The sequence below is a fragment of the Furipterus horrens genome, unplaced genomic scaffold (genome assembly GCF_987537825.1).
Source record: "Furipterus horrens unplaced genomic scaffold, mFurHor1.1.pri manual_scaffold_17, whole genome shotgun sequence".
Taxonomy (NCBI): Eukaryota; Metazoa; Chordata; class Mammalia; order Chiroptera; family Furipteridae; genus Furipterus; species Furipterus horrens.
The window spans coordinates 1,686,088-1,702,686 of record NW_028327187.1 but is presented as its reverse complement, the minus strand read 5'-3'; the positions used below and the strand labels follow the sequence as shown (position 1 = coordinate 1,702,686).

At 43.1% G+C, this 16,599-nt stretch overlaps 2 protein-coding genes across 2 annotated transcripts; both read right to left on the bottom strand.

Moving 5' to 3' along the window:
* Positions 1 to 3,248: 3,248 nt before the first annotated feature.
* Positions 3,249 to 3,709, bottom strand: LOC149990340 (ubiquitin-conjugating enzyme E2 D2-like). The gene has a single exon (XM_090263951.1). It carries the CDS (start codon positions 3,603 to 3,605, stop codon positions 3,249 to 3,251), a length of 357 nt encoding a protein of 118 aa, XP_090120077.1. The 5' UTR covers positions 3,606 to 3,709.
* A 2,103-nt stretch (positions 3,710 to 5,812) lies between these two features.
* On the bottom strand, positions 5,813 to 6,275 carry LOC149990339 (ubiquitin-conjugating enzyme E2 D2B-like). Its single transcript, XM_090265206.1, has one exon. The coding sequence runs from the start codon at positions 6,179 to 6,181 to the stop codon at positions 5,813 to 5,815; it is 369 nt and encodes a 122-aa protein (XP_090121332.1). The 5' UTR covers positions 6,182 to 6,275.
* Between the last annotated feature and the right edge of the window lie 10,324 nt (positions 6,276 to 16,599).

Genomic DNA, 16,599 nt, shown 5'->3' with positions numbered 1-16,599 from the left:
CCTAAGGCATACTTCAGATGGAGAGAAAAAGATGGTAAGGTTAATTAACTTTTTCAAAGCCACCAAGCAAGACACAGACACACCTGGAATTGGCATTTAATCTTTTTAACTCTATTTCTTTTCCTCAGCTTAGTGGGTCATGATCCACACCTGTCTCTGCTCCCGAAACAAGCAATAAAAACAAGGCTAGAAGCAGGCTATAAAATACAAACATCAATTCCATAAAAACTTATGTCCATTTTATTAGTTAAATAGAAATTAAAGAAGTGGTCAAGGGTAAGGAAAATAATCATACATGTGCACACACACACACACACACAAGCAAGCAATTTTTATGATAGTGAGCATTATAGCCGTAGAAAAGATGTGGTTCCAGAAAGCTAATAATCTTTATTGGCAATTTTTTAAACGTAAAAGACAACATCTAAAAACATAAGTGAAACATTTTGCTTTAGAAAATAGAGCTGCAGCTGCAGGCAGATGATAGTAAAGGGCAGGGAGACCGCGAATATGTGAACATCCGTACCTGCATGTATTTCATGCAGTTGGTATGAAATCCCTAATGTGGACATTAGAATATCTGATGAATAAATTCATCAGAGAAGAGGTTTTGGTAGAAAGCCCATATTCATTAGCACCTAATTAGTTCCCAATAATTATATTAATTATGAAATGACAGCCAAATCAGCTTTGTGCTTTGTGAGATATTCTCAGATCAGCTTTCTCAGTGGGCTTTCATGAATGAAGGCTGATAGGAAATATTAATTAAAAACATACCCCAAACAACATTAGTTAGTGTAGAATGTTTTCCACTTCATACCAGAGAATCAGCGTAGAATTGACTTCATTACATGCTTCATATGTACTATAAGGATGCTAAAATGTAAAATGTCCTGCATGTTACATGATGATTTTTGTTATTTTCAATAAAGTTAACAAAGCAACAATAAAAAAATCACTGCTGCCAGTTATATAAATCAGAGAAACATGACTCTTTCATAGACTAGAACTTGAAGCAGGAGTGAATTGATGTCATTCTAAAGCCATAGAGACATGAATCTTCCACCTGGCAGTGTAGTGTCTTAACTGTGGAGCCAGGATGTCTGGGTTTGATTCTGATGCTGCATCTATTAGATGTGCCTTAGCTGCATTACCTGTAAAATGGGAACAATAGTAATAGCATATACCTCAAAAGCATATTGTGAGGATTAAATAAATTAAGCCATGCACTGCACTGAAACTAATGCCTGAAGTGCTAAATAAATGTTTAATATTTATTAGTTCTTGACATGTACAAAAATATGTGGACTAATCAGGATAGGAAAACCATGTTCTTTTTCTTAGATGTCTATAATACTTCTGTGGCAGATACTATTTACCCAATGGACATAATCCCAGTGGTAATGCCCCAAAAGAATTGATCTTCCTCTTGTAAAATATTTCTTCTTTGTACACATTTTTTTTGTGTTAGAAAATGCATGAATTCTGGAATCCGAATACTAGTCTCATCCTTTAATTATTGTATGATCTTAAGCAATGATACTTACCTGACAGGTTTCCTTGAATCTTAGATGAGCTAAGGTATGGGAAAGACTAGTTGCTTTAGCAAAATCAATCATTTTCCCCTGCCTCTGATAAGAGTGATTCTTCCCAATCTAAAATAATGTTGGAATTCTTTGTGGTAGCTGAGGATAACCTTTCCTTTGTTTTTTCTTCCTTCCTTTCTTTCTTTCTTTCTCTCTTTCTTTGTTTTTGTACACATAATATGATTTTATTGTCATTGCTTTATAAGACAAATAATTAGTAGTGTATTCATATAACATTTTCATTCACTTCATACAACAAATTGAATTCTTTTGTTCTTATTCCTTTTACTGAGGACAATGAATTCTCTGGTAGATTTATTGAAATAGTAGTTCCAGTTTTCCCCTTCACTGCACCCATGTCCCTTGCTAGGCAACAGTGGATTGTCCTCTCACTCTGACTGGGGCACTACCCCACGACATGCCACTAGGATGTTGACCTATAAAGTGTAGCCCAAGATTTACAAAACAGTTGCAAAATTAATCTTGCTCACTTTTTCTCTTCCATGGCTGTCATGTGAACATGCCTGGTCTACATAGATGGAGGATTGCAGCCAAGTGGCACAAATGGCAGTCATCATAGCCAGTTTATCTGAAGTCACCCTTGGTCCCAAAGCCTGCAGCGGGTGCCCAGACATGTGAGCATGCTCAGCCCAAATCATGGCTGACATGACCAGCAGCTGGCTGCCAGCCTATGATGAAACACTGCCAAGAAATGCCAGGCTCAGCTTAATTCAGTGCAACTCCACACATTCATAAGCTTCATAAACATGTATTGTCTTAGGCAGCTGAGGCTGGGTAGACATTCAGTATGCATAGCTGTGTGAATGAAGCTTCACAAACATTCAATGCTTATAGTAAGGGTCCAAATAAGCAAGGATTCCCACACTATAGTAAGAATGTTTTTCCTTCTCTACAGGGAAGATTTTGAGCTAGACAGATTTGGGGAGAGGAGGGGAAAGGTTAATGTAATGTAATATTTTTATAAATGTTCTCTCGATCCAGTATTTTTTCATTGGATAGCTTTCATTTATTTTTAAAATATTGTACATATTATTTATTTCTTAATTTTAAGAGTTTATTTGAGCAAATATCGATTTGAATCAAGCAACACCAGATTGGAAGGGTTAGGAGAACTGCATTGACAAGAGCTTGAATTTACTGGGGAGGACACTCGCTAATAAAACTATACAGGTTTCAGGTGTACAATTCCACAGCACATCATCTGTATATTGTATTGTGTTGATCATGCCACGTCAAGTCTCCATCCATCACCATTTATCCCCCTTCACTCTCTGCTATTGGAAATCCCCTATAGTGCTGTCCCTCTGGTAATCGCCATACCTCCCCATCCCCATGCCTCCCCTACCCCACACCCCCATGCCTCCTCTACCCCTCCACACACACCCTGATGTGCAAGGTGTACACCCCCCCGCCTCCCCACCCCCACGCCTCCCCACCCTCACGCCTCCCACCCCCACGCCTCCCCACCCCCACGCCTCCCCACCCCCACGCCTCCCCAGCGCCCTCCATGTGGAAGGAGTACACCGTGTGCCCAGAAAGACGGGCAAACAGCGCTTCCGAGATAACACTCAAGAGACAACCGATGAAATTGCCACGCATTTATTATACAATGTGTCAATTTCCTTGTCAGTTACATGTCAGTTACATGGCGTACTTCCTGGTCCAGGCCCGCGCCGTTTTATCGTACTTGGCCCTATCGGTTAGGTACATTCTTGCGATACGCGGCATTAACGGGTCATCTGGGTTGGGGTCGCATAGGAAGGAGGCGATTGACAGCAACAGCTGGGGCACAGTCAGTGCCGGGAACCAGTTGGGCCCTAAGATGTCTAGACAGATTTCTCCTCCTCTGTTGATGTTGGGGTGGTAAATCCGTGTGGTGAAGCACACATAAGGGGGGGTTGAGGGGTAATCTGCTGGGAAATACATATTTAGGAAGAAGGCTCCTCCCTCGTACGGGCTGCCTTGGGGCCCCATGATCACCCCCTCCCAGTGGAACATATGTTCCACGTCCACGGGCCCAGCAGAGCACAGGGGTGGGGGTCCTTGTTGATGTGCAGGAACTCCTTGTGGAGGCGCTTTAGAGCCCTGACTCGCACCTCCATGGGAACGGGCATCAGATCGTCCTGATAGGGAGAAGGGGGCAGAAAGGCCACGGGTTAGGGGGAGACCATAGGTTAGGGGGAGACCATGGGTTAGGGGGAGACCGTGGGTTAGGGGGAGACCATGCGTTAGGGGGAGACCGTGGGTTAGGGGGAGACCGTGGGTTAGGGAGGGGCAACGGGTTGGGGGTCCACGGGTTTTGGGGGGCACGGGTTGAGGGAAAGCCCACGAAGTGTGCCCTACGGATTGGGGGGACCTTTGGTTATGGGGGCTGGCCACCCAGCAGGTCGTGGATAAGTGGGCTGAAGCCGTCTCCAGGGTCAAGGGGGTGTCGGGGGACAGGGACAGTGGGGCGGAGGGGGGGCAGGGAGAGCTGGGGACTCGGCTGCACTGCGATGTCTTACCTGTAAACTGCTGTCTGATGCTTCGTCCTCAGCTGATGGTTCTAGCAGCTCCTCCTCCTCAGGGTCTTCCAGGTCTTCCAGGTCGACCAGCTCCACCTCCTCTGAGTCTTCCGATTCTGTCAGCTCCTCCTCTGAGTCTTCGGAGTCTGTAGTCTCCGCCCGCTCCGGGTCTTCCAGGTCTATCATCCACACCACCTCTTGGTCTTCCAGTTCTACGAATTCCGCCACGTCCGGGTTTTCCGGGCCTATCTGCTCCGCCATCTCTACTTCCTCCGGGACAATCTGGTCTGTCAAATCTATCACCTCCTGATCTTCCTCCGTTGTCATATCTACCACCTCCGACTCCTCGTCGGCTGTCAAATCCACCACCTCTACTTTCCCTTTCTCTGCCATTTCTACCGCCTCTGACTCCTCAGTCACTACAAACATCCAAAAACTGCCCTCCTCTGCCGCTCTTTCCTGTTGTGCACACTGGATTGCCCGACAACAGTAGGAGATCCGTTACAGGATGTCGGAGCGACCACTCTGATGATGTCACCGACTCATCATTGCTAGAGAGCTGGCCTGATGGGAGGGGCTGGAGGCTGGGAGGGGCCATGGAGGGAATTGGGGTGGAGGACAGTGGAGGGGAGTGGAAGGGAATGGAGGGGGCTAGAGGGGAATGGAGGTGGTACAGAGTGGGAGGGACCATGGACGGGAAAGGGGTGTTACATGCTTAGGGGACATGGAGGGCAGGAGGGTATGTGGAGGGCATGAGGGAGCAAGTGTAGGAATGATGGGGAGGAAGGGTGAGAGGCCTGGAAGAAGGGGAGGAAACGGGGTGGAGGGAGCCCCAGCTCCTCGGCTGGCCCACCACTTGCGCTCTGTCCTGGTTGGTTGGGTCCCAGGCACTAACCCCCGTGCCAGTCGCCGGAATGTGCAAGAGCAGTTCCATGAATTCCCCACCCCCACACCCCACGCCTCCCCCCCACCCCCACGCCTCCCCGCCCCCACGCCTCCCCAGCCCCACCCCCACGCCTCCCCTCACCCACCCCTCCCCACCCCCACCCCTCCCCACCCCCACACCCCATGCCTCCCCACCCCCACGCCTGCCCCACCCCCACACCTCCCCACCGCACAGCCCACGCCTCCCCACCCCCATTCCTCGTCCACACCCCACACCTCCCCACCCCACAGCCCACGCCTTCCCACCCCCACGCCTCGTCCACACCCCACACCTCCCCTCCCCCACGCCTCCCCTCCCCACGCCCACGCCTCCCCACCCCACAGCCAACGCCTCCCCACCCCACGCCTCCCCTCCGCCACCCCCACACGTCCCCCTCACCCCCTATGCCTCCCCACCCCCACGCCTCCCCACCCCCACGCCTCCCCACCCGACAGCCCACGCCTCCCCACCCCACGCCTCCCCTCCCCCACCCCCACGCCTCCCCCCCACCCCCTATGCCTACCCACCCCCACGCCTCCCCACCCCACGCCTCCCCACCCCCACGCCTCCCCACCCCACGCCTCCCCACCCCCACACCTCCCCACCCCCACGCCTCCCCACCCCCACGCCTCCCCAGCGCCCTCCATGTGGAAGGAGTACACCGTGTGCCCAGAAAGACGGGCAAACAGCGCTTCCGAGATAACAGTCAAGAGACAACCGATGAAATTGCCACGCATTTATTACACAATGTGTTACATTTCCTTGTCAGTTACATGTCAGTACATGGCATACTTCGTGGTCCAGGCCCGCGCCGTTTTATCGTACTTGGCCCTATCGGTTAGGTACATTCTTCCGATATGCGGCATTAACGGGTCATCTGGGTTGGGGTCGCATAGGAAGGAGGCGATTGACAGCAACAGCTGGGGCACAGTCAGTGCCGGGAACCAGTTGGGCCCTAAGATGTCTAGACAGATTTCTCCTCCTCTGTTGATGTTGGGGTGGAAAATCGGTGTTCCGAAGTACACATGTGGGGGGCTTGAGGGGTAATTCCCTGGGAAATCAATATTTACGAGGAAGGATCCTCCCTCATAGGGGCTGCCTTGGGGCCCCATGATCATCGCCTGCCACTCGAACATATCTTCCATGTTCACAGGCCCAGCAGAGCACAGGGGTGGGGGGGTCCTTGGTGATGTCCACGAACTCCTTGCAGATGCGCTTTAGAGCCTTGACCTGCAGGTCTATGGGAACGCGCATCCGATACTCCTGATAGGGAGAAGGGGGCAGAAAGGCCACGGGTTAGGGGGAGACCGTGGGTTAGGGAGGGGCAACGGGTTGGGGCTCCAGGGGTTTTGGGGGGCATGGGTTGAGGGAAAGCCCATGAAGTGTGCCCTACGGATTGGGGGGACCTTTGGTTATGGGGGCTGGCCACCCAGCAGGTCGTGGATAAGTGGGCTGAAGCCGTCTCCAGGGGGTGTCGGGGGACAGGGACAGTGGGGCGGAGGGGGGGCAGGGAGAGCTGGGGACTCGGCTGCACTGGGATGGCCTACCTGTAAACGGCTGTGTGATGTTTCCACCGGAAATGATGGTTCTAGCAGCTCTTCTTCCTCCAAGTCTTCTCGGTCTATCCGCGCCTCCTGCTCCGGGTTTTCTGGGTCTATCAGTCCCACCAGGTCAGGCTCCTCCTCCGCTGTCAAATCTATCACCTCCTGATCTTCCTCCGTTGTCATATCTACCACCTCCGACTCCTCGTCGGCTGTCAAATCTATCACCTCTACTTCTTCCTCCATGGCCTCCGCCACCTCCGACTCCTCGTCGGCTGTCAAATCTATCACCTCTACTTCTTCCTCCATGGCCTCCGCCACCTCCGACTCCTCGTCGGCTGTCAAATCTATCACCTCTACTTCTTCCTCCATGGCCTCCGCCACCTCCGACTCCTCGTCGGCTGTCAAATCCACCACCTCTACTTGCCCTTTCCCTGTCAAATCCACCACCTCTGACCCCTCCATCACTACAAAGACCGAAAAACTGCCCTCCTCTGCCGCTCTTTCCTGCTGTACACACTGGGTTGCCTGGCAACAGTAGGAGATGTGTTACGGGATGTCAGAGCGACCACTCTGATGATGTCACCGACTCATCACTGGTAGAGAGCTGGCCTGATGGGAGGGGCTGGAGGCTGGGAGGGGCCATGGAGGTGAATGATGGGGTGGACGGCCAGAAGGACCATGGAGGGAATTGGGGTGGAGGACAGTGGAGGGGAGTGGAAGGGAATGGAGGGGGCTAGAGGGGAATGGAGGTGGTACAGAGTGGGAGGGACCATGGAGGAGATTGGGGGGGTGGACAGTGAAAGGGACCATGGAAGGGAAAGGGGAGTTACAGGGTTAGGGGGCATGGAGGACAAAAGGGCATATGGAGGGCATGAGGGAGCAAGTGTAGGAATGATGGGGAGGAAGGGTGAGAGGCCTGGAAGAAGAGAAGGGGGCGGGGTGGAGGGAGCCCCAGCTCCTCGGCTGGCCCACCACTTGCACTCTGTCCTGGTTGGTTGGGTCCCAGGCACTAACCCCCGTGACAGTCGCCGGAATGTGCAAGAGCAGTTCCATGAATTCCCCACTCCTCCCTCCCCAAGATTCATCTTCCCTTAACATTTTACCCCACTAGCAAAGGCTTTAAGTGAAGGGAGAGAAAAAAATATTCCATGCAAGTAGAACCAAAGGAGAGCAGGCATAGTTCTACTTATATAAGACAAAAGAAAGTTGAGGCCAAAAAAGGTAACAAGAGACAAAGAAGGTATCATATAGTGATGAAGGGGTCAATTAGTCAACAGGATGTAACACTCATAAATAATATATTCACCAAACATCAAATTTGCTAAATTTATTGAACAAACACTAGTAGATCTGAGGGCAATAATAGATAACCAACTATGCATTAATAGTAGAGTAATTTAATACCCTACTTTTAACAGTAGATAGATTATCCAGGCAGAAAACTAATAAGGAAACTTTGGACTTGAACTATAATTTATATCAAATAGGTACAGACATATATGAAACAGAATATCTAGAACATTCTATTCAATAGTAGCAGAACACATATTTTTGTAGAGTTAAAGGGAGCATATTCAGGAAAGATCACACATTAAGCCATAACACTGGTATGATACCATAAATCAATCACAGATAGAAAAGTGGAAAAATCACAAATATGTGGAAATTAACATGTTTCTGAATAACCCAAATGGGTCAAAAGTAAAATAATAAAGGAAATTAAAAACAAATCTTGAAAGAAACAAAAATGGAAACACAGCATTCCAAACCTATGGTATGCTGCAAAAAAACAGTTCTAAAAAGAAAACTTATTGTGGCAAACTCCTACATTAAGAATAAAAAAAAGAGATCAAATAAACAAGTAAACTTAACACTGCAAGGATCTATACGAATAACAAATGCGCTCAAAGTTAGCAGAAGGAAGAAAATAAAGAGCAGAAATAAATGAAGTTGAGACAAGAAAAACGAGGAAAAAAGTCAACCTAACTAAGCTGTTTTTTGAAATAAACCGTATTCACAAATCTTTCGCTAGCCTAACTAGGATAAAAGAGGACACAAATTTTAAAAATACAATCAGAAACAAAAGGAGACATTACAACTGCTACTACAGAAATACAAAGAATTACAAGAGGTTGCTGTGAACAATTATATGCCAAAAATTGAATAACCCAGAAGAAATGGATAAATTCCTAGAAACATACAACCTACCACCACTGAACAGAAAATGGCTGAAACAGAAAATGGGAACAGGTCATTAATGAGTAAGGAGATTGAATCCTTCATTGAAAACAACAATAAAACAATGAAAACCAAACACAGAAAAACCCAGAACCAAATGACTTCGACGGAAAATTTTTACCAAACCTTTAAGGAGAAATCAATGCCAATTCTTTTTAAACTCATTCAAGTAGTTTTTAAAAAGCAAAAGCTTCAAACTTTTACAAAGGCAACCCTCCCTTTACGCCAAATTCAAGGAAGGACACTGTAGGAAAAGAAAGCTATAGACAAGAACCCCAATGACAATAGTTGCAAAAATGCCAACAAAATATTAGCAAACCAAACTCAACAACACATGAAAAGGGTTCTACACCGTGACCAAATGGGATTTAAACCTGGAATGGAAGGATGGCTCAACACACGAGAATCAATAACTTATATACACCACATGAATAGAACAGACGGTAAAAATCATATGGTTCAATATATGCAGGAAAAGAATTTGACAAAATACAGTATCCTTTCATAATAAAAACCCTCAACAAATTGGGTATAGAAGAGCTCCCCTCAACATATGCAAACACACAATATTATATTCAATGATGAAAAGATCAGAAATAAGACAGCTCTTACTGTCACCCAACAGCAACTGGGGCCCCGCTGCCTGCCACCACCCTCTAGGCAAAATTCCGGAGGCAAAGGTTTGGTGATAAAGGAAAGGAGTCTTTATTCCAAAGCTACACAATTTTGGAAGAACAGCTTCCCACATGCATCTGTCCCTTAAGCCTCTCAATGAAGGCTAAACTCTTTAACTCTTCGGTTACAGCTTTAATCACTAGACCTGTCAGTTAGGCTAAAAATCTTTAACAGCTGAGTTTTCCTAGCATTTCCCCTGTTTTATTTATCTTATTTCTATAGGATTAGTTTACAAACTAAAACAACATAAGATACAAAAGCTACACAATTGTTGAAGAACAAAAGACTTCCGCTTAAGAGCCCGTCCCCTCTAGAACCCCAAAGAGTAACCCTGCCACCCTCTGCCAGGCCAGGCCCGATCCTTGGCTGCATCTGGAGTTTCTTCTCCCAACCCAAACACGGTCAACTGGGAAGCACAGGCAGCTGCAGCACCATCACCTGGGCATCCTCGAGGAACCTTCTGGCCCATAATGCCATGCGCTCTGGAGGCACCAGCTTCTCAGCCAACCCCATCCTAGACTATTTACCTCAGCAACCTCCTCCTTCTCCCCAGTCATCTGATCAGATCTCTCTGTATCATTACCACTCTTATTTAGCACAGTACACTGGAAAGCCTAGCTAGAACAATTAGGCCGACAAAGAATAAAGGCATCCACATCAGAAAGGAAGATGTAAAATTGTCATTATTTGCAGGTGAGATGATAAAGACTCCACCAAAAACCTGTGGGAACTAATTACCAAATAAGGTTGCAGAAATAAAATCAACGCACATATATCAATTGCATTTCTATACACTAACAATAAAACATACAAAAAATATAAGGTGTCCTATTCATACTAGTGTCAAACCAAATTAAAACAGAAATAAATTTAACCCTGAAAGTGAAAGTTTTGTATAATAAGAACTTCGAGACTGTGATCAAACAATTTGAAGACGACACAAACAAATGGAACAATATCCCATGTTCAGGATCAGAAAATTTAATTGGATAATTTGTATAACGTTAAAATATTCATACTAATCAAAGCCATTTGTAGGATTCACTACAATCTGTATCAAAATTCCAATGATGTTTTCCATAGAAATAAGAAAAAATTCCTAAATTTGTTTGGAAACACAGATGACTTTCAACAACCAAAGCATTTCTGATCATACTTCAAAGTGTGCTGCAAAGGTATAGTGATCAGAACAGTCCAGTCCAGGCAGGAAAGTAGCCACGCGGACCCATGGAACAGAATCAAGAGCCCAGAAATAACCGTCACGTGGAGGATCACATATTAACTGACAAGGGTGCCAAGAATACCCAACGGGACAAGTGTAGTCTCTTCAAAATATGGTGTTAGGAAACTGCCTGCCACAGGCAGGAGCATTAAATTGGACCCCTACCTTATACAACTCACAAAAATTAAACGATTAAACTGAAGCAGATTAAAGTCTCTTAAATTTATTTTTATTGTATTTTTTTCCATTACCATTTATCCCCCTTCAACCCCCATCCCTCCTGCAAAATTAAAGTGTTCGATGTAAGACCTGAACCTATAGGCCTCCCAGAGCAAAACGCTGGCGATAATCTCCTTGGTCTTGGTAATGACTCCTCTGTATAAACAGTTAGACTACCTTTAAAAACCTTTTAAAACCATTTGTGAATTGTTCATTCAAATAGTCTTTTTCAGGGTTTTTTTGTCCTTAGAGAAGAAATTAAGTGTGGCCACATCAAAATGGAAAGCTTCCCCACAACCAAATTAAAAATTAACAAATGAAAAAGCAAACTATATAACTGGAGTAAATATTTGCAAATTATATCCCATTAGGTGTCAATATCCTGCATTTATAAATAATTCATGCAACTCAACAGCAAAAATCAAACAAACATATGCCGTATGTACCACACTGACGGAAGATGTTAAGAATAGTAAGGAGTGGGGGGGGGTGAGAGGAAATATACGGAAACTCTCATCATAGTTCCTTAATTTTCCTTACAAACAAAACTGCTCTAAAAATAAAGTTGTCTGTTATTAATTTTAAAGTGCATATGTGTACTTGATAATACAAAAGGCAAATTTCTTTAAAATGCATAGTCAAAGATAAAATAACTACTAAGGGCATAAATCAAACAATTAATTGATTAATTAAACTGGATTAAAACAGATCAGGTTAGTGGTATAGATTTTATTATATTTAGATACAATTCATCGATTTTCTGAAGAACATGTTCACTGCTTTCAAGATTGCAACGCAGAGTTTACATGCACAAAGTTACCTAGTCTGTAATATGACAACATGACTTTCAATAAACCTTTTGCCATTTCTGAGGACATATATCCAAGAAGAAAAAGAAAGGTCTTTATTCAAGCTGTTCTGTTACTCTACAGTGTTGTAGGTTGCTGAAGAATTTCTCTAGGTAAATATCAGACAAACCATTGTTATTGAAGGATAGATCATGAACTCTCAGCTATACGATTAGACAGCTCTGCATGATCATAACTACACTTTGTAGTTTAATGAATATGTAATGTCACACATTTTTAATATATGAAACTTAAACCTAAAAGTTAGATTAGCTTTAAAAGCCTTTTAAAACCCTCAGTGAGTTGTTCATTCCAATTCTCTTTTTAAGGCTTTCTTGCCCTCAGGCACATCCTGCTTTAAACAAACTGGAAATGATTTGTGAGTACTTTTAGAAGTAGAAGAGAATAGCAATTACTCTGTTCTTGGAATTGCGGCCTGTCTTTTAAGACCAATCCATTATTTATTTATTTATTTATTTTGCCTTCCACTTCTCAAAACATTTATTTTCTTACCTGACTTCATCTATGACACGGTGACTACTGATTACTTTTCTCTCTTATGTCTCCTTCAACTTCACAAATGAACATCACTAATATGTTCCTGTTACTTAACTTTCAAATAAATAATGAGTTAGGCCCAACAATCCCTTCATCTTTCTGTTTCTGATAGAGTTCACCAATAAGGAAAGCAATCTTTTTCTAATGAATTAGTAAATATAATGCCTTCTGATCCTATCTTCTATTCTAATATAAAGAACACATTATTAATAGTTGTTACTAAGATAGTGTCAGCTGTAAGATGTAAAGAATGTGATAGAATCATGTGGGTACATTCTGTGCATTATAGGGTTCTGAAGCAGCTTTGTAATTTAAATAGATTCAAGAGACCACTTGTCAGAGGTAAATATGATTCATACAGCTCAGCTCTGGCTGGTGTGGTTCAGTGGATTGAGCACCCGCCTGCGATTCCCAGTCAGGGCACAGGCCTGGGTTGTGGGCCAGGTCTCCAGTTAGCGGTGAGAAAGGGAACCACACATTGATGTTTCTCTCCCTCTCTTTCTCCCTCCCTTTCCCTATCTCTAAAAAATTAAATTAAAAAAAAGGCAGCTCGTGAACTTTCATTTTTAGCAACATGATAAGTTGTCCTGAATGACCATCCTTAAAGCTAATAAAATGTTGAGTAAAATATTTAAAGATCATATTTTAAAAAGCATATAAAGCTTGGCAGTATATAAAGGACTTTTTGGGCCAAACTACCATTAAAGACAGACATCTAGGGTGGTAAATAATTGCTTTAAGCTGCTTTTGCTAAGAGTATTGCTTAACCCAATGAACTTTAATTTTAGTTTTCACACCCAGGGTGCAAGTATGGAACACAAATCCCTGGATCCATTTAAGCTGGGGAATAAAGTACTAGATGGATCATCTGAAAAGCTGAGAGCAAAGAAGACTTAGTGTCCAACTTAAAACTTTGAATAAGCCCTGGCTGCTGTGGCTCAGTGGATTGAGTGTTGGCCTGCGAGCCAAGTGTCGCTGGTTCAATTCCCAGTCAGGGCACATGACTAGGTTGCATATCAGGTCCCCAGTTGGGGGCGTGTGAGAGGCAACCACACAGTGATGTTTCTCTCCCTCTCTTTCTCCTTTCCCCTCTCTCTAAAAATAACTAAACAAACAAATATAAATTATTTTAAAAAGTAGATAATTTTTTAAAAAAGTAATCTTGCATTAAAAAGAAGACTTTGAATAAAGTACCGTATGTATGTTATCATGTATGTGGTACTCAAATAATTGAAATAAAATTTTAATTTCCATATTAGTAAAAATTAAATCTAAGGAAAAATATAGTGAAGTTAAAATAAATCAAGAAGGAGAGAAAAAGGTGCATATTGCTTTCTGGACAGAAAATATAATAAAATGAGATATTTATCTGTATAATTTAAGTATAGTAAAATTATTATGTCAAACAAAAAAAATTAAATGCTCCAATTAAAAAGTAAACTTTGTCATCCAGAAATAATAAAACAAAAAATCTGACTATATGCTATTTAAAATATGAGAACTCAAAAAATGAGTAATTAAAAAAGCGAAAAAATAAAAAGCCCAGGAAAAGTTCATTCAAAATTAAGCTTATGTAACCACACTAATATCACGTAAAATAGACTGGAAATTAGAAGTATCATTTGACATAAAGGAGGTCACAGTGAAAAGATAGAAATGATAAAATTCTATACTCAAAACACCTGAAAACAGAGCTTCAAAATCTACAAATGAATAAAAACGGACCCAATTAGCAGGAGGAACTTACAAATCAACAGAGAGGGAGTTTGGATGGCCGTGTGCGAGCCACACAGACACAGAAGCACATCAGTTGCAGCCCCTGCCCCTGAGAGGGAGATTCCTGCATAAGCTTGGGCGTCTCCAATTTCTGACCTATCTGTGGAGAAACGTCTCACAAAATCTGCTCACAGACCCGAGAAAGTCTTGAGAACAATTGTGTGATAACCAAGAATGTGAGTTGGAAACTTCAAGGTCACTTTTGAGAAATAAAAGCCCGAAGCCCAGACCACAAGATGGTTGGGTTGCACGTGTGCTCTTCCCCTGGGACGTGCAGCTCTGCCCTGAGAACACATGACTAGTTTTCCAGCACAGGCCAATCGCCTTGGGTTCCAGAACCTTCCTAACACCTAGCACACAAGTTATCCACAGGAGGAACAAACAAAGCAGTTCCTCTGAAAATGAACTTGTGAAACTAATTCGAGGTGAAGAGGTAAAAATATACAATACTCAGAGGATTGCCCAACGGTCAGTCTTGGGTCTTCCAGCAACTTCCTTGTCACTTAATGTCTTTCTTTCATACATTCTTGAGCTCCTTGCTCAAGTTCAGAGCGTCTTTAACAGCTCCCCTAAATGAATGCAATACCTTGACTGGCCTACCTGCCTTCAATGCATCTCTTGTTTCATATATACCATGCATCTAACCCAGAGACATTTTGAATCAACTAAGCACTTTCTTCCTCAAAGGTTTCAATATATCCCACTATAAATACAATGAAATTAGAACTCTTTGGCATAACCCTCAAGGTGTTTGAAAACCTTTCCCCAAACTTGCCAATCTTATTGATTCTGCATCTATTTCATACTTCCAATTTTCCAAATGTGCTACTTAGCAACCTTCACATTATTATACAACAATGAGCTTTCACTCGAGTTGAGAAATGACATTTTTTCCCCCTCAGATTTGCATGACCCACTAATCTAAGCTCAGTTCAAATCACACCTCATCTAAATATGCTGTATCTATCTCTGCACCCTTGGCACTTAATATGTTGATCTACCCATAGTAGGTTTTCAATAAATATATAGAATTTCTTTAGTTCATAGTTTGGCCTTGGGGCAAGCATGAGCCCCAAGAACATTGGACAATATTTCTGCTTGAGAAAATATTATATGTTATTCTTTCTAGGGAAAACAGGGACCCTAGCCAGACAGAAAGGACAAAGAAAAGTTGATACAGCAAGTTCTATATATGAGCATTATCTATTTCACAGTTTTGCCTAAAGTGACCATGTTGAAAAGAAAAAAAAAAAGACTAATATTTTTTTGTGGGGAAGTGTCCCTCACTTTGTGGTCTCCTAAAGATGACAGTACTGACTTATCCTGAATTAAATAAAACAGTAGCATTCAATGATTTCTATTTGAAGTAAAAATATTATATAGAAACCTGTGAATAATTTCTCATACTCTACAAATATAACTCCATTCTTATTGCCTATCTAAATTTCCAAGTTTTAAAATCCACAAATAATAGCTTGTAAAACAGATTGAATTACTTTCTTCTTGTGAATATAGATACTTTTCTTACCTTAAATGTCACAGCTGACATCTTCATTGAAATTTTCAGTTTCTTCCTTTGAAATGGGTAGAGAAGATAGACAGGGAATAGGATGCAAGCAGACAACTTAATTTTTATCCCCATTTTGTTGTTGTTGTTGTTGTTGAATATAGTTAGAAAGTTCATTTGAGTATATCCAGATTGTACAATTGAAATTTGCAAAAATGTAACATATTTGAACATCCTCAACAGCAGTTCAACAGATGTATGAAAAAATAAGCCATGCCCATCATGAGGCGGATTTGTATAAATCATCTAGTCTTTGCTTGAAATGTCATTGCTTTTTAAGCATACTTTCTTGATGTATTTTAAATTACAGATTTCAAAAACAATTGGATCTCAGAGCATGGTATAGGCTGACATTATCTGCAATAAAAATATGTGTAAAATAATACTTATTTGCAAACATCACCTTATGTTATCAATGCTAATAAGTAGCCTTCAAATTAGCCATGCAACACTGTGCTGATGACTTCTCCTTTGTGATCTTGTTACAGAACCCTGGGCTGCTCCAATTGGAAACAAACCCACGGGCTCTTTAGTCAGGGGCCTGATTGCCTGCCTCCAAAATTATAACTCTCAATACCAGAGTTTGGTGAAAAGAAAAAGAATTGTTTATTTAACAGTTATATAGATTTAGTTATTTGCGGATTTCTGTTAAGTCTTATGCTCTTTAAAACACCCATAAACACATATCCTTGCCTCCCCCCCTACCAACCAGGCTAGTTTTAGAAAAGTTAGAGACACCCTTTCCCTACTTTCCAAACACAGTTCAGCTTTACCAGTAGCTGCCAATCATTCAATCCTGATTGGGGAGACCTCGTCTGTGTTATGGGGTCCACCAGCTTTTAATCTAGAACCTCGTGGATTCTCAGCCTCCTTGTAAACTGCATAGTTAGTCCTTTTGTAATCCACATGGTCAGTC

Excerpts from the sequence above, each read along its gene's own strand:
- LOC149990339 (XM_090265206.1), bottom strand. The coding sequence starts at position 6,181 with ATGGAAGATATGTTCGAGTGGCAGGCGATGATCATGGGGCCCCAAGGC.
- LOC149990340 (XM_090263951.1), bottom strand. The coding sequence starts at position 3,605 with ATGTTCCACTGGGAGGGGGTGATCATGGGGCCCCAAGGCAGCCCGTAC.